At 41.3% G+C, this 18,658-nt stretch overlaps 1 protein-coding gene across 1 annotated transcript in view; it reads right to left on the bottom strand.

The window, feature by feature from the left end:
- slit3 (slit homolog 3) overlaps positions 1-18,658 on the bottom strand; it is a 227,285-nt gene that overhangs the window by 11,485 nt on the left and 197,142 nt on the right. The window contains exons 23-32 of the mRNA XM_079556106.1: positions 16,133-16,204; positions 15,937-16,019; positions 15,530-15,610; positions 14,632-14,756; positions 12,659-12,756; positions 8,041-8,180; positions 4,986-5,079; positions 4,680-4,817; positions 3,779-4,019; positions 853-983 (exon numbers count right to left, since the gene is read on the bottom strand). Coding sequence (XP_079412232.1) covers positions 853-983; positions 3,779-4,019; positions 4,680-4,817; positions 4,986-5,079; positions 8,041-8,180; positions 12,659-12,756; positions 14,632-14,756; positions 15,530-15,610; positions 15,937-16,019; positions 16,133-16,204 — 1,203 coding nt within the window. The remainder of the gene's footprint in view (positions 1-852; positions 984-3,778; positions 4,020-4,679; positions 4,818-4,985; positions 5,080-8,040; positions 8,181-12,658; positions 12,757-14,631; positions 14,757-15,529; positions 15,611-15,936; positions 16,020-16,132; positions 16,205-18,658) is intronic.

Genomic DNA, 18,658 nt, shown 5'->3' with positions numbered 1-18,658 from the left:
CCACCGCTACTGCGACTTTGTTGATTTGATTTATATAAAAAAATGTAGGGTGGTTACATTTTCTGTGACAAATAATTATGAGCAAATGAGTTAGAACAGTATTCTGAAAACAATGTTCAACACAGTGAGAGCAGGTCTTTTGTCTCAGTAATGAGCAACTCTGATTGTCCAGCTCTTGTCCATTAGTAATGATATGAATGCAGGCCTATATTTGATTAATTTGTGGGAGTGCTGTTGTCAAATACTCATGATTCTCATTCGGTGGGAAACTTTTAATTTCACACACAAGCATTTTTTACAAAACTACTTTTGTGTAACAGCACTGTCTGTCTCCACAAATGTCTGCTGCTTGTCCCTCTTTGGAACAGATCTCTAATAAAGTATAACAAACATGATTATCATGATCTGTCTGCTGCAGACTCCTGTCCTTGACAAAGTAAACAGAGACCTCAGCTCTCCTGCGTAGAGTCCAGTTTCTGATGACATAATGTCCTTATCCTCAAATCAGATTTGTTCTGAACCTGCGGCACATTATGATCAGAGGCAGAGGCAGGCAGCACAGTACCCCCCTCTCACTGCGACCTTGTGTTGGTCCGAACCGCGGCTACTTCTCATTCCAGCCACGACTACATCACTTACATTTCTACATTTGCTGTTTTCCCAATTCAATTATGCTAACGTCTGCCAGGCTGTGTCCTTACTTCTACATTTGCTACACAATTGGACTAGTGGACCGGCGCGCACCCGCAATGCTTTTTCTTACATAAAGAGCTTGAGTGCATACCCCATGTAAGTATGTAAATACCACTATGACTACAATGTGGTCGGCAGAGGTCAATGTGCGCGTCTTACCTGTACACAGTGGTTGGTGGATAGCTGGCAATGTCATAGATAAGGCGTATATGTCCCTGGTACAGCTCCAGAGCCAGAGGGTCATGGTCCTCTTTATACAGTAGAACGCCATTGTCCTTTTCTGTGGCCACCTACACAAACACAACAAAATAAGAATCTTTTTTAACATCACAAACTTATATATTATACTAGCTGACACAACAAAAGTGAATGAAAGTGTGTGCCAGTAATGTTCATTCAGTACAGCTGGGTGGTTGTGTCTTGGAAACATCAGTGAAATAATTTCTGAGTCCTAATCCAAGACAAAACAATGCCATCTTTGAGAGTATGAGAGTCTTTGGTAATGCTCTAAAAGCACTATTATTGGCAGACATTTACCCAGATGTGCCCAAATGCATCATGTAATGAGATGAGTTTTGTGTGTTTACATATTTCTATTGGCCTTTTAAAGCGAGACGGTAACAACGGTAATACCACAATGAATCTCAATGACGTGCATTATGCAGATGCCGCTTGCCCTCAGCGAACGGTAATAAGGATGAAATGCAAATTCCAGCACATGGCCTTGAATGAGACGAGCCACACCTCCCTCTCTCCTACGTGTGCACTTGACATGTCACACTCGCTGGCGTGCGCCGCTAAGCGCTAACTAACTAGTGAGTGGAAGTGGGGCCAAGGGGCCAAGCACTTAACACTCCGGCTTCAATGGAGCATAGCCAAGTCAACACCTGCTAACAAGCTGCCAGAGAAAGTCGAGAGTGAGGGCATTGGAGAGGAGAGGACAACAGAAAAAAAAAAAAAAAAACTAGGCCAGAAAATCAGAAAAGACAAGAACCGTGTTAAAGAGAGAGAGGGAAATAGCGTGAAGTGATTTATGAAGTGCGGTGGCCCTTTTTTCAATTCCTCTCCTGCCTTTGCCTTAGTGCCTCTTGGTAGAGCTTTAACAGGCTTGGCATTGACATTGAGTGCTCCTGGCAGCACCACAGAAACCCAGAGCGCATACATTCACATACGCTACCCATCCAGAACAGGTGCTAAATATCAATTAGAGTTGCCTTCTCTTCCTGTGTGCTGTTCAGTCACTGGCACACCCTAAAAAGAGGGGATGTAGTGGGGTTTCAGGTAACATAGGGCTCTAAAATGTATGCAGCGTGTAATGGCGTGTTTGTGAATGGTCATGAATGTCCACTGCGCCATGAAAATAAAACCTCGAGACTTGAATTCTTGATTTGAAGCAGACCGCAAATGTTTCCACTGGAGAGTAGTAAAACATAACTTTTGTGCTTAGAGTCAACAGACTAAAATGAAATAAACGTTAATGTTGTTTCATAAAAGCGAACAACTCATTAATTGAACATCAACTGGTCAATTGCAGACCATTGCAACACCTAAAAGCAGAGTCTGCATGCACACTAATGAAGGCGCTATTTTTATATGTTACCATCCAAAGATTCATTCTGATGGGATTACAACTCTATAGTCCATCAATTATTTTATTGTGACAGCAAAAACAACAGATCACAAATAACACTGAACCAAAAAACTGAAAATGTAGGCTGTATTGGTAGGCGTCATCAACATCATCATCATCGATGTTACTAATATCATTATCAACATTGTCATTATCTAATAATAATAATAATAATAATAATAATAATAATAATAATAATAATAATAATAATAATAATAATAATAATAATAATAATAATAATAATAATAATAATAATAATAATAATAACGATAATAATAATAATACTCGTCTCCGTTGTGGGGGCAGCTGTTGGAGCTGCCCAAATCACATTGCACCAGCCCTGTATGGCTCCTCCTGCAGGTGGTGGGTCCACAGATGGACGGCCTCATGGTTCTAACCGGGCCTGTTGGTCTCTCATAAGGGGCTTCTGAGCCGCCCATTGTCTGACCCGTCATCTAGGACCTGTTTGCCATGGGAGACCCTACCAGGGGCACGAAGCCCCCGACAACAGAGCCCCCAGGATCATTCGGGTGCTCAAACCCCTCCACCACGTTACGGTGGCGGTTCCAGGAGGGATAATAATAATAATAATATATTAAAAATAATAATAATAATAATAGTACTAATAATGGTATATTAATAATGTAATAATAATATAATAATAATCACTGTTATGTTCAATAGTCATTGTCATCATGCTTGACACCAGCCAGGTAAATTACTTCATGATCGCGAATTTTGTTCTTTTTTATATATATCTGTTCTCCACCATTCTGCCCCTAATCTATATTTGTATTGTTGTGTTTTTGCTATTTTCATTTTTTCCCCTTTTCCCTCCTTTCCTAGATCTAAACTAAGATGAACTAAGATGCATTAAAAGAAGGACATCGAGAAGTGCTCACGAGGGCAGATGTACTGTCCTGATGAGCACATCCCTTCTGCTCTACCGGCCTAAGAGCTTGTGTATTGTTTGTTTGAGTTAGATGTATTTCTGTTACTATTCCACTGTGATGCATTAAAAGACGCAAAAAATGGTGGGAGGCAGACGCATATTGAGGCAATATACAATATATTGATTACTTTCATTCAATTATTTGGGAGTTTATACTGCGAGAATGTATCAGGCCTCTGATTTATTCATAATTGCCAAGGTTACGGTACACTTCATCGTCCCCATGGGGAAATTTGTCCTCTATATCATCCTTTAATGACGCTGGGGCAGCGTGAGCGCAGCATCCAAGGAACCACCTCTAGATTTTGAGTTAGATTTCGTCAGCACTATCATACGCATTAAGAGAGTCGCCTTTTTAGGTTGAAATCTACGCAGACTCAGGGAAAACATGGAAACTCCACATGTAATGGTCCCTCACTGTCCGGTAAGTGAGCCCAGGACTAGCCCAGCGCTAACCAACGTGTCACCTCTGATATATAACGACTGAATGGATAAGGTCATACCTGTAACGATATATGAACTCTGGAGGGGAGCTTCACGCTTTGCAATCCCACGTACGCCTCCCGTCCGAGGAAGTGAACAGTGGCCATCTTGTCACATTTATTGCCATAGAAACCCGGCATGCAGCGGCAGACCGGCTCCCCGGCAACCATCAGGCACTGGGCGCCGTTCTGGCAATCCGTCTGGTCACATGGGCTGGTCTGCAACAGGATCATTGGTGGAGGGTTCTCGCAGAACAACCCACTGTGATGGGAGATTCAACAGAACATTAGTTATTCATAGGACTTAAATGAGGCGGTTTGTTGTGCCTCTGCTGCCTCATAAAAGTTGCTACACATTTGCTTATTTGAAGTAAGCCAATGTTTCTTTAAGGAAGTCAGCGTCTCAATTTGTTATTTCGGAGCAACTTCACATCTTTCCTCATTCTTTTTAATCTTCTCTATCTTTGTGCGTCCCCTGTGATGAATTTGTTTCTTTCTTGCCAACAGTCTCAGCTATAATTAACCACATGGAGCTACATCTGCTGGTTGAGCACACACACATACACTCGCCGTGGGTCTAGACAGTCAAGTGTCCGATTAGGAAGCGCCATCTGTATCTCCTCCCAGTCCAGCCTCTAGTGAGTGGGACTGCTCCAATGATCTGCTGCATCGGTGACCATGACTGTCAGTGTTCTTTATTAGCTTATTATTGCGAGCTACAAAGTTGCAATTAGCAAATCTACAGTTATTAGGGGAATCATTTTAAGTTTATTGAGGTTTTTAATATGTATAAACCTACACACCCTGCAGCGTAGTCCTATACAAATTTGTCCTGAAATGCATCTGGATCTTATGTTAGTTTAGGCGTGTTCTCACAAAAACGAAAACTGCAATTAGATATTTTGAATCCTTCAGTCCTGACCTGAAGCCCTCTTTGCAGATGCACGTGTAGCCGTTCACCGCGTCCACACACTCGGCTCCGTGCTGGCACTTGTTCTCCAGGCAGTCGTTATAGTCCTGCTCACACTGCTGGCCGACGTAACCGGGCAAACACTCGCACCTGAAATCACATGGAAACATTACCAGCGCCATTACAGCAAAGTAGCCAAGCGCTCGCCTACGTTGGAGCTGCATTTATATCTTCCTATTACGTCTCGCCTGGTTCGATCTACGGGTACAGATTTACTGCCACGCAAGGTTAAAGGTTAATCTAAGGGGAATCTCTCACCTGTAACTGCGACCGACCCCGATGCACTTGGAGTCGTGCAGACAGAGGTCAAACCCGGGCAGGCAGTGGTCCAGCACTTCTTCACAAAGGTCGCCTGAGGAACACAAACGGGAGAAAATGCATGTGTTTCTTAAACAAAGCAAAGACATCATTTGAACTGGTTTGTCGGAGTTGATGATATTTCGCCTCTTATTCAAAGGTGTTCATCCTCTGGTAATAATGCTGAATTTAAGCCCTCCTCAAACCTTTACTACTATGAAAGCTGTAGGGGAGAGTGGGGTAAGATGAGATTTTTTTTTTAATGTGAGACAGAGAAAAAAATTGGCTGTAAAATAACCTCACTTTTTATTAAAAAGCTTTTTTTTCCGCTGTTCAGAGTACATTTGTGGCCTGATCCCAAAAGCGATCATCACAAACAAACAAAACATGCAGGTAGATTTTTTTTCCTGATGTTGGTTGTTGGCTCATTAAAGGGACTATACGGAGTTTAAAAATGTTAAAATTAAGTATTTTCCTCCCCCTACATGTTTCAACAATGTCCTAATGTGTAAAATGAGCCCAGACCTGTTCACCACAACTGCCTCTAAAATCCTACACTGTCACTCATTAATTCGGGTCTGAAGTGTCGTTATGCACGAGCTTAGTATAGAAGGTGCAGTTACACGTATGACCTGAGGTGGCAGTAGTGAGTATAAAACTGCTAACTTGCGTCTAGCCCCTTTAAATTAGGTATAAAAGCAGATTAATAATTTGGGAAGATTTCTCTTCGTATTCTCAAATAAGAAATAATGGGGTAAATAAACCGAAATACGTTGAGCCGCCTCTGCTTCATAAAAAACAATGAATGACTAACAATTTTAATGTACAATTCTGCATTGTTTATTGGTGGTTCTAGATCTAGTAGAGACAAGCAAATTAAAATGAGATATTACATTAAATTATTTGGGATTTTTTTTGTAGAGACAAAATGTCATAATCTGCAGAAGGAGCACATGAAAAGAAAAATATTTGTTATAATATGTTTTCGGAATAAAATTGCTAATGGGAAACTGAAAAATGAGACTTAATTATGTTTTATTATTAATTTCACCTATAAATCTTTTTATAAATCTTCAATTTACCCCAAGATCTGGTTCAACTTACCCCACTCTGGGGATAAGTTGAAGACCAACATCTTTAAAACCACATACTTCAGATAATTTTTGAAGATGCAAAAGAATAGAAAACATCCCAAAATGTGTATAAATAGTAAAATGTTGCATCTCAACAACCACAAAAGCAAAAAGTGGCTCATACCCCACTCTCCCCTATCACTTACATTTACTTTGGTAGTATTTGAAAGGGAAGTTTTAAGTCTTAAATCAGATTTATGGGACTGATGGGGAAAAGCACAAGTCATTTCATACTGCAAATGGAGAAAGTAAACTTTTCTGACAGTTTTATATAATAGATAAAATTGCACAGTACGTTGTGTTGCTCATCTACTTGTTTTTTCTTTGGCGCCATTTTATTCCGTGACTGTGGATAATGTGTCTATTATCAACTGCACTCAGACAGACAGACAGACATAGAGGCTATTAGTCTGGTTGTATATCATGCTTGTACAAATCTTTATCAACTACAAATCAGTAGTTGGTCCTACAGAGGAAGAGGGGACTGACCAGGTCAAAGACATTTCCATTGTTTTTGTGTGTGTTTAATCTAATCCCCAGCTGCTGCCCGCCTCGCCTGTCTCCAGCAGTCTCCTCTGAAGATGTTTTTGTACAAAAGATGCTCTAAGTTTGAGCTTCGTATTCAACATTCAGCTCTAGGGTATATGCACTGTATGTACCATTTATTGATGTATAATAGTTGCCTTATTTGTATGGACTAGGGAAACTTAAAGAGAACACATTAGTATGCAATAATTTCAACTCATATTGCAATGAAGAGAACTGATTAACATATACTGTACAAGCAACAAATTAGAAAGATGTCCTATAACTTTCACAGAAGACCGTCTTGCTTCCTGATCTTCACCCTCCTCATTCTAAGATATACCACCCTGGTTATACACGGCAGAAAACCTGTCTCAGCTTTTCTAAATATCGTGTGACCTTAAATGTTGCTGCTGAGTTGGGGAAAACTGGGTGATTGTTGAAGGACTGTCCTCTTTAAGCGACACCTGATGATTATGGTTCACCGGGCCGAGCGGAGCCCGGAGGAACCAGCTGGATGTGGTCAGGTATCTGGCGACGCAAAAGCCTCTCGTTGCCAAATACGATAATGACATGGTGTGTGTGCACTGACTGAGGTCCAGTGTCAAAGGGGAGCAGCTGTGCTGTAAAGGACGCTAACACAGATTGAAAACAAACTCATTTTCCATGTCAGCGTTTTAGTCTCCGGCGATTTGATCCACTTAAATTTAACTTGGTGAATAAATCTAAGTAGCAAGTTCAAAGAAGAGCTCCTTATTAATATTTGTTTTGTTGGTAAAATGGATATACAGGCCTTTGGGGGGTGTAATTATTGCTTCCATTGAGCAAGTCAGTATATCCTAAGAAACTGTACTTTATTTTCTTTACTTACCCCTTCTGACGTGCATGCACCATTAGTTGACCTGCTGCAGTGAGCAAAGTATTAGACCCTTTATACCGTAAGTTTCAGTCACCAGTGCAAGTTAGATCCATGGCTGTTGTAGATTGTCCCTTTTTTTCCCTAGGACATTCCGTTGTTTCCATTTTATCACTAAGCACCTAATAATCTTCTATTTTTGTATAATTTTGGCTCCTCAATCCACCCCGTCTACTTCTGCTTTCCTCTGTGTTTATTTTTCCCCTTTCAGCCAGTGCGCACTCGTTCCCATCTCCCCTTTCTCCCTTCCCGTGTGATGCCTCCTCTAGGAGCAGTTTCAGGTCAGTGCGGAGAGGCTGTCTTTTTACTAACTCGCCATCCAGCAAAGTGGAAAATATGACTGCGTGCTGTTGGGACTCAGTGACCCTTTCGGCTGTTTTTTAGGGCTGGAATGCTCGACGTTTTACGGTACATTTGTGCCAACAGAATCGCCCTGCCGTACCTGTGTAGTTGGGCGGACACACGCAGGTGTAGTTGTTGACGCCGTCGACGCAGGTTGAGTTGTTTTCACAGTCGTTGTCTTCACAGTCGTCCGGGTTCATCTCGCAACGCTGGCCTTCGAATCCCGGTGGGCACACACAGCTGCACACAAGTGAACGCAAAATGTTCATTATTAGACAGAGCCCTTTCTCTCTCTCTCTCTCTCTCTCTCTCTCTCTCTCTCCCTCCATAGCTGCACAAGTGGAAATAAAATCAATCGCTCTATCAATCAGCCGCTCACATCGGCTTGGATTTCCCATGTAAGAGCTTAAAATACGACAGATTGCCCCGTGCTTTCCTCCTCCAGTGGAGCCAAAACACATCTATATTTAGCTGTCCAACAAAGAGACAGCCAGCCCATGCCACATTCGCAAGCACAAATAAAAATTTTGCGGTTCTGCTCAAAGCTTAAACTATTGCAAATTTACAACCATGATTCCACTAAGAAATTCCTGTTCAGTAAAGGTCAAATTTAAGTCAGTGTCCGCACTTTACTAGGTCATATATCTCTGTGATCACCTGCGCATTTGAATGAAATACACGTTGTTAGAAATTTTAAATAGTCAGTCCATTTAAGGTTAAAGTAGTACTAAGTAACTCATGCCCCTAGAGGCCATAAGCGCCATTGCAGGTGTCGTAGCATGTTGTGTTTTTTTACTCATTAATTGTCCGTGAGAGTAAATACTGCGCTGACAGAAAAGACAAAGGGAGAGAGGAATATTGTACATCCATTTACACAATGGAGATAATTTTTTTCACTCAAAACATGGCTGTAAACACTGCTAAAGTGGCGCTAACCCACAGTTAGCTTTGCCCGTTAGCCTGTTAGCTTCTGCTTCGTGATTCCAATAGTGTGTATTGTGCCTCCGACCCAGTGCAGGGAAAGTTGCAAGTGTAGTTTTCTGGCCAGAGACACCAGGGGGAGATGAAAGACCCCCCCCCATTCATCCCATTAACACTTGTATTACCCCCAAAGGGACTACGGAAAGGATTTATTAAGGTAAACAAGTTGCTTAGTGCTGCTTAAAGGTGTATCTATAGGAAATCAACATTTTTCATTTACTGTACATTTGAATGTATTTTCAAAAGTTCATCAAAGCTGCACCAAAGTTCAAGATCAGGTTACAAGGCACCCGACATAGCACACGATGAAAAAACTACAACGACCTAAAAATATAAAATCACTGACTGCTATTCCCTTAAGTGCAAACATAGCCAATGCTGCTCTCAAAAAGTCTTTCGTTCTTTAACATTTAATTAGGCTGGAAAAGAGCTAACTGCAAGCTAACCTAAGACCTCAAAGATGCTGGCTCAGTTGGACATCGCCCACATGTGGCACTCTCCAAGAATTATTCAAGCCTCCTCCTTCCCGACCATCTTCCTCCCCTGTTTTATTCACTCTCATCTTTGATCTGTTTTTGGTTAAGTTCTCAGATAGTGGGTACAGAAAGCTTTTGAGCCCCATTCAATTATTCACAGTTATCATGTATCAATAGAATAGAGGGGTGTGAACCATATTCTGTTTCCATTTGCAAATGTATCCTTTTGTCCCCACAGCAAGATCAAACCTGCCCATTTGCAACAGAAACACACGACTATCTGACGAACTATGTTGGTACACTTTGTCAACTTAGTTCTGTGAAGTATTGATTTGTTACTGGCTCTATTTTCTATTTTTCAACTCTTCAAATCCAAACTTTCCCTTCACATATCTCAGCAACTCTGGCTCCCACGCCGTACAGCCTACTTTATGATTACAACTGGAAACACCACCCGCGAGGCTAAAAAGCTCTGAAAGGGCTAAATATCTGACCTCTAAGTACAGTCTTTTGATGTCTACACTGTGTGAGAGAGTGTGAAATTTCTTATTCACTTACAACAGCCCTTTTTACATATTTTATGTTGGTTCTGTCAGATGAAGTAATATTACTTTTATTGTGGCTGATCTGCGATACACGGTCTTTTCATTGAACTACAAAGCTACAATGGTAGAAATGATGATGAATAGAACAACTAAAACTAATAATTTATTCTTTCAGTGCGTGTGGGTGGTTTCTACCATATGTCAGATAGGGCTAACTCGTGACTAGCTGACTGGTGTTGCTCTTAGAAATGCACTGGATGTTTTAAAATAAAGATTCAGTGCACATTTTGGAAAAACCTATGAAGCAGCACACTCACACAATGAATTGCTAAACTAATACACGTCTCTGAGGTTTAAACTATGGAGTTAGCAGGTTTTATCGATGGTAAATCCTTGAGGAGACTGGGATTTACTGTAATCGGAATCCGCATCAAAATTCAACAAGGAGCCCTGAGACCAACCCTTGAATTACAGATAAGGGAAGTAGCCAAACAGATTACAAATGATTGGGTCAAAGATCGCCGGCCACCGCTCAAATTCTCCTCCTGACATTTAAGCATATACTTTGACAAATGGCCCTCTGCTCCGAAGCGGGGCTAATTGGATGGGCCCGTCTGATTATGTCCCATGTTAAAATGTCAAAGGAGCACGGCCTGTCTCTCCCTCTGCGTCTCTCGGGGAGTATGGGGATTTACCTGTGTTGCTATTAACGTTAAGGGAGGGTGTGTAAAGGGTAAAAAGAGCCCTGATAGCATTACCACGGAGAAGCTAAAGGCCAGACACACATCACAGGATTTCAAAGGGCAAAGGCCTTGTTAAGGGACAAATCTGCTGAATATATTATGTACAATTGTTTCAATCAAAGAACTTGTATATCATGAGTCCGAGACAAAGGATTTGGACAGTATGTGAGTGGCACTGCCAGGCTTGTAAATATGAATGAAAGTGTTCAGACAATGAGGTCACATACCGACGCCCTCCATTCAGCAGGATCTTTGCCATTCTGGAGAAATGTGGACAATTTGAAATTCCACCATTCAATACTTGCCTGGCTCTGCCATACTATTCCCTGTCCATTCCACTCAGGGAAGTTAGTCTGGTAAGGGAACAATTGGAGCAGTTTGAAGGGGCGGGGCTGACACGCTCAGATTGTCAGTGAAAGAAAAAAACAATCAGCAATTAGCGGACGTGAAGACAGCTGTAGTCCAAATCACAAAATATGAATTGATTATAAACTGACGAGAACACAGAGGCAAAATCCTCGACTCCTTCATTCATGATTAGTTTTGGCTAATAAGTTAGTTTTGCACATGTCACTGTTGATTGAACTACAACTTAGCGGTGGAGCGAGTGACGTAGTTCCCTGTGACGGTTGTGATTGGTTACTGTGCGTCAAGACCCACCTTCTTTCGCGCAGAAAAGAAGTGGGTGTGGTTTACCAGGCTAATTCAATACAGCTTCATGCATTTCTTTAATATTCTTTACATTTCTTTAAATTTAAGCTAGTGCTGTAATGCGAGTTGTTAACATGCTGTATTAAATACATACAGTATTCTTTAAATTCTATTCCATTCTAAAAGTGTGGAGTATTTTCAAAATATTGAAAGAACATTCGCATAGACTTAATACAGTTAGATAATACAGTTTGTTTAAGTTTACAGGCAAGACCAGTGCTTAATTTGATCCCCAGTTTGGGGGTACGCATTCCTTAAGGTAAAGGATCCAGGAACAATTTTGAGGATCAGGCAAAGATTTTAGATGATATGGTGGTGTTTAATGAAAGTTCCAGAAAGAGTTTTGTTCTCATAAATACAAAAGTGTTCCTGAAACTACGAATTAAAAAATTAAGCACTGGAGGACCAATGTTCAATTCACAATATTATAACAAATATTAGAGCAAATCCCTTTTTCTTATTTCCTTTTCTGTTTGATGTGAGGAAAATGAATTACTTTGCAAATTAAAAGTGTTCAGGACCTGGAACCAAGAGACACTGCCAGAGTTCTTCTCAGTGAACAAGCCCGAAGGGAAAGGTCAGGTACATTGTAGTTTGTACTGCACTTACACCCACATGACGAGTGCAAGTAAAATGCTACTGTTGAATATATTACTTGAGCACTACATCCACGTTTTCACAGACTAACATTGTATTTCCATGATTTAACCACTACAAAATGTTCTGGTTTACACACTAATTCTTGACTCAATGGGGGTCATTTACCAAGCATTTGCTCACGTGCAAAACAAGTCGAAGTGCAAAAGTGGAGTCTTTTTTTACTTCCGCAGCATTCTCATTACATATTAGATTTGGGCCCTAATACTGTAATGCACACTATTTCAAATTTCCTACCAACAGCTATGTGCTATTTCCAGCTTGCACTTGCTATTTAGCAGCACCTGTCTTGACAAATGACATCCTATATCTGTATAGTTTAGTGAAAGGGAAGCAGAACGGAGAAATGTCGATCTCTTTTAGCAGGTGAGCTTAAAGTAAATACGTGGGTCCAATGGGGAATCCTTGGCTTTGTCCCGACACACGCACACGGGAAGGAAAAAGCATCAGAGCGCCAGAGTCAGTTGTTATCTGTGCTAATGCATTGTCCAGTGATGCAGCTCGGGCCAAGCTACAAATGGTTTTCAGAAGGATTGTGTTCACATAACAATTTCCTTATGCATCTAATTGGGATTAAGATAATGTCTTGTGAAAAGCCACGTTACCTGAAGTGGTCCTCTATTCCCGGTTCGATGTGGCACGTCCCTCCGTTAGCGCAGGGGAAGCTAACGCAGGCGTTGATGGGGATTTCACAATTTTGACCCTAGAGCGTAGGACAAAACATAACATTGAAATAGAAGTGCATAAGAAACCGTGACAGGATGTTTTTAAATGACCCACTGATTTCACGTTCAGTCTTGTTGCTGTTATTATGTAATAGATGCTATTATTTCAAAGCAACAGGTCGCATGTTGAATAGAAACACTATTATTGCAACTAAAGGTGGCCTTCACAATTTCAAACCAGTCTAAAATATTTTGATGTTAAGTAAATCCCTTTTTCTCAAAACATACAGTATTAGGAGCTTGGAACTACAAATGTACAATTTAAAAATACATGGTCTTAGTGCTAATGGTATCTCAATATTGGAAATGGCAGTACTATTGTAGTAGCACCGAGGCCACGCCTGCGCCTCACTGTAAGGAGGTCTTTCTGTGTGCAGTTTGCCTGTCCTGGTTTCTTAAGGACACTCCAGTTTCAGGCTACAACCTGCAGCTATAGGTAACTTGACCAAGATCCTGGCTCTAGAGATGGGTCCCAGTCGTCCACGTACATTTGTCAGATGGGTTGACAATTACTGTGAATCTGAAACTACACTACTATACTAACTTCTACGGATTGGAAGCCAACACGCGAATTTGAGCCCTCGTAGTCCTGAATAGTAGATTTACATGCTTTCCCTAATGCAGGTCCTGACAATTCTTACACCCCACTGTCGTTTATGGGGTCAATACTTCCAGAGCAGCCAGCTGTGGTCATCATTTCTCTATTGACTAACAGGTAGATCCATTATGCATGCGCGCTACGATGCTAAGCCTGATAATACTGCTAATACCACGGGTTTATGCTGCAAGGCTATCCATCTTCTGTACCTCTAAACACACAGCCAATTTCGTGGGTCCTGGAGCAAAAGTTATATCTTTTTGTGACTGCTGGATTAATTTGATAGACTACGATATGAGAAACGGCAGAATAATATATATACATGCGTTTCCACTGACATCACACATAGTTTCGGCAGCCATTTTGAATACCGAAGTAAATTATGCAGTACTACAACATCTACTCATCTACTGAAAAACAACTGATTGATTGTGGCATTTTTATGTACTCGTAATCATTGCTCAAGAAGATAACAGTTAAAACACAGCCCCAGAGACGCACGTTTATGTGACATAACCAGCAAATGTGGCGCAAATGTAGCAGCTCTGTCTGTCGAGCTACAGCAGGAGTTACTGCTTCACTCCTCAGACTAAATTAACACATCAAAGAGGAAACAGAAAACCTTTTCTCTGTGATTTTTACAGCTTGTCATGTCAACCGAGTCTCTGTCTGAGTCGGTGTTTTAGCTGCTCAAGACGTTAGCATGCTACCGGTTAGCAACTGCCAACCATTGACAGTGGATTCAATCAACTGTCAATGGCTTCAACACGATAAACTCATGTGTGGCTCACATCTATGAACACTGAGGAAATACTACAGTAACAGCATGTTGTATCCAAGGCTAGATGTTTGGAGTCTGGTTCAGGGCTTTCTCTGGACGAGGTCAGAGCTGAGCTGTTGAAGCTAAATGCTAACCGGTAACATGCTAACGTCTTGAGCAGTTTAACAACACTGACTCAGTGGTTTCTTCACATAAACGTGCGCACTCTGGGGCCGTGTCATCTTCTTGAGCAATGATTACGAGTAAATTACGAGTTTGCATTGATCGATGTACACAATCAATGGAAGGGACTGTGTGGTGAACTACTGGTTGTATGGAAAAAAGACACGCCCATGTTCTAGTAGTTCTGTTTGAGGCAGCGTAGACATTGAACCAATATAAGCTGAAACCGAATTTTCCCAACGGAGATACAGGTTTCACTTTTTCTGAGAACATCCGGTCCCAGAAAGGCTTTCATGATTGCAGCGGGCTCACCTTAAATCCATAGGGACAGGTGCAGTGGTACACGCCAGCGCCATCAGAGACACACGTCCCATTGTTCTGGCAGGGGGCAGCCAGGCAGGGTGCACACTTGGACATCAGGCTAATGTCAGCCGGACCTGAGGCACAAAGAGAAGAGACACCGTGTTATAGCGGAGCGAGCCGAGGAGGAAAAACAAAACAAAAAAAATGTGTGCAATTGGATCTTTTTCAGTTGCACTCAGTGATACATCTTTGTGCTCAGAGCCAGACCTAAATCAATACTCGTTCTTTTATCTCACAGTCGTGTCCTCAAACAGTTACAAATGACACACTCAACACTCAGCAAGGACACTACGCTTATTGTCTGCACTCTGACGCGAAACGCTTTGATAACGGGGGATTTCCAAATGTTCACATGTACCACATCTAAAACGAACTCAAAGATTCTATGCAATCTATTCTACATTTCCACCACATATGGGTGCTATTTTGAGGACTTTTGATCATTTAAAAGATAGCATGATTTGTTAATTACATCTCTTAAAACCCGTGAATAGGTGTAACATTTTTCTTTCGGTGTTACTCCTTCTCCCACAACACAGCTACAAAATGTTTGATTACTGTAACAAGGCCTTACTTGAAGGATTTTGGCTGCAACTAACGTTCCTACATAAAACAATACTTGATACAGTTTGTGGGTGTGTGTGTGCTGAAACTGAAAAGAGACCTAATTCACTAAAAGGGATAGAATTGACAACTCTTTGCAGCCACTTATTCCAGTTTTAACCACAATGCCGTGGCTGTCCGCCTTAATCCAGGGATTAATGTTCGCAAAGATAATGGAAAATAGGTCGATGTACTAACAAGGAGAGCGGGGCAGTGAGCTGAATGAGAATGAGGCTGTGTATACCTTTACACTGGAACCTGTTCAGCGGCGTGGTGAGCAGCAACCTGTCCGCCATGTCGGGAGGTCCGGTGCAACGAGCGATTCCTGCAGAAGCGATGATGTCGAGGTAAATTTCTACATTCCTAGGTTATTATGTTGAAATCTCATCCTTAATATTTGCATTTATGGTTATGTAGAGGCTGTACCTTTCTGTGTGATAAATAGAATGAATGAATTGACCTACACAAAACAGCTTGTATTTTGATTTTATTATTGTCTGGTTATCAGGGTGGTATCTTCACCCACTGTGTGTCATTTCAGTATCAAACTACCACATGATAAAATACAAATCCTGAAATAAGTTTGAAAACGTTACCAACCCACTACATGCGTGTAAATGTACAGGACTGAAAGAGCATTAAAATTCTTACCAGGCTCCTTGAAACCTGCTTTGACCCACTGTGAGAGCCAGCGCAGATCACAGTTGCAGTACAGGGGGTTGGCACCAAGAGCTCTAAACAAAAGCAACGTTGGCGATTAAGAGGTTTGGCAGATATTCATTATAGAAACAATCATATTCATGCGATAATCCGATCTGAAAACAATTGATAAATGTTAACCGCTTACAGGTGGGACAGTGATGTGAGGTGGTTGAAAGCTCCTTCTGGGATAGTTGAAAGGTCGTTACCATGGAGAGTCCTGCAATGAAACCAAACAATATCCAGAGTAAATTTACACACAGCAGAACAGTTACTGGAGCTGCAAATATTGCCAATATTATAGTGATATATTAGTAAAGCGTTTGAACACACCATGTTCCAAGCAATTTGTCTTTCAGAAAATTATGTCAAAACAAAAAATACAAAATCAGGACCAAAGGCTGGCTAAAATGACATAAATGCAGAAACCTCAGCCAGATGGAAAAATACATTGTGCAGCCCTCACAGTTACCACTAAGATATCAAGTACGAGGCGTTGTGCGTGTGAGGTTTTCTTGATAATAATAACATGGTATTGGCACATCCTGTATGTTACTGAATCATATCAACATAGAGCATTAAAGGGATTTTTTTAATAGAGGTCTTGCACAGCAGCCTCACGCGACATGCTAAATTATTCAAATTATTTGTGTTTCCTCAGCCAGAGACATGCCATCATCAGCCGCTTCAATAATGGAAAATGAATCAAATATGTATGAAGGAATAACATAAAATAAACAGAACGCGGATTCTCATAGTCTCAGTAACGGCCTGAGTGGAATAGAAAACGATGGTCATCTGCAGTGTGTGTATTTGGACGTGTGTAACCGTATATGTGGCGTTTGGAGTAGTGTGCCTTTTGGTTGTTGTCCGTTTTATGAGTTGCTGTGCACCAGTCCCGGAGGACTTTGCAGGCGCGTGCACGTATCCTTTCTGTCTGGCCATTTAAGTGTGTCGCCTGCTGGATATAAGTTCACATTCCATTAGAGTGAAAGGCGGTGGCAGGGGACAGCTATCAAGCCAACCTCGATTGGAAACCTGTTTGCCAGTCTGGGTCATGGTCCAAGCTACAATTATTTTTTGAGCCTCTTGTTTATGCACCGTCCTTTTCATCGGCTCCAGTTTACTGACTGGACTCTACATGTGCATTATCCTGTGTTTGTGCAACTATTTATTTGGTGGTCTAACAGCCCCAGCAGCAGAAGCCCGAAGGGGATTGTGGGTAATGAGGAAGTGACAGTGATGGCTGACTGGCAACTGGTTGCTATGAGGGGGCAGAGAGGGACCAGTCCCCATGGAAACATCAAGTCGAATGAAAGCAAGAAAGCAGCAAAGTATAAAACAAGATCACAAAAGTTTTGCAAGGTTAATGCACCATAAGAGACTTCAGGCTGTGTTGTAAGTGTTTTGGGGGTTTATATCTTTAAAAAAAAAAAGACTGCAGACTATTGAAGGAATGTACACAGGAATGTACATGTATGCATCAAAATGGTTTATAAATGTTAACCAAAACTACATTATTATATATTATTTTGTAACAACTAAGAAGTCAGGCCGCTTGCATAGTGTTTTGTTACCAGAAAGGCAGGAATGTTGGAATTCATATCAACATTTACATTGAATTGGGTGGTGGGGAATTCTCTGACGTTCATTGATCCCCTTATCAATTTCCATGTGAAAAAATGCCTGCTTTATCATCATATGCTAGACTGTCACTGTACGCACACACATCACATTCTTTTAAATACTAAATCTACAACTAGTACAGAAATGGTAAATCCTGAATCCTCCTTATTGGGAAACAGATAAATGACCAGATATACGGTGCACCTTGTTGTATGTGCGTGCGTGCGTGTGTGTGTGTGTGTGTGTGTGTGTGGGGGGGGGTCTATAGTGCATGTGGTTCGGGAGACAGAGGGTGGACAAGCAGATGGATGACAGAGAGAAACCAAGGCTGAAGGTCGATTCATCAAACACCACATTGGGCCGGGGGGAGAGGAGGGGCACACGAGGAGACGACGGATCGGAGGAGGGGACAGGAGCGACCAGCCACAGCATGCAGATCCAAAGTGTTGAGGAGAGGACGACAGATTGCCACTTGTATGCTTTATCATAACTATACCACAGGTCACTTTACTCTTACAATTAGCTGTTCTTATCCATGTTCATCCATTATTGCTTATTCTGTTATTTTCTATTTTAGTTTTTATTCAAAGTTTTCCTCTTTTGCATCATCTTGCTTTTGTTAACATGCCTTTTTATACTGTATTTTCTATTTTAAAGCTGCGGTACATGATTTATACTTCATTCAAACTGTGAAAAGAGAAGGAAGTTGAGAAAAAAGTCACTACCTCAACCTCCAGGTGGTGACTTTTTGTGCTGTTTTGGACTCTTACTTGTGCGTTGGTATTGACTGATAAAATGGTGGTGTATTTAAATTTAGATTAGACAATGTGGTGTCTGTTGTATATGGGCCTATGGTGGCAAATGAGTTACTCTATGACACAAAAGTAAATTGGCAACCCAACATTTCATTACATGACTTTCCTAACTTGCTGCAGTGACAATTAAGATTTCATCATCTTAAATACATTTTTATATTTCTTTATACAAAGAACACATGAAAAAAGATCTTAGTGAGAACAACAGGAGGGGATTAACATTTGATGACAGT

This window comes from Gobius niger, assembly GCF_951799975.1.
Source record: "Gobius niger genome assembly, chromosome: 5".
Taxonomy (NCBI): Eukaryota; Metazoa; Chordata; class Actinopteri; order Gobiiformes; family Gobiidae; genus Gobius; species Gobius niger.
This window is presented reverse-complemented; position numbering and strand designations above follow the sequence as displayed.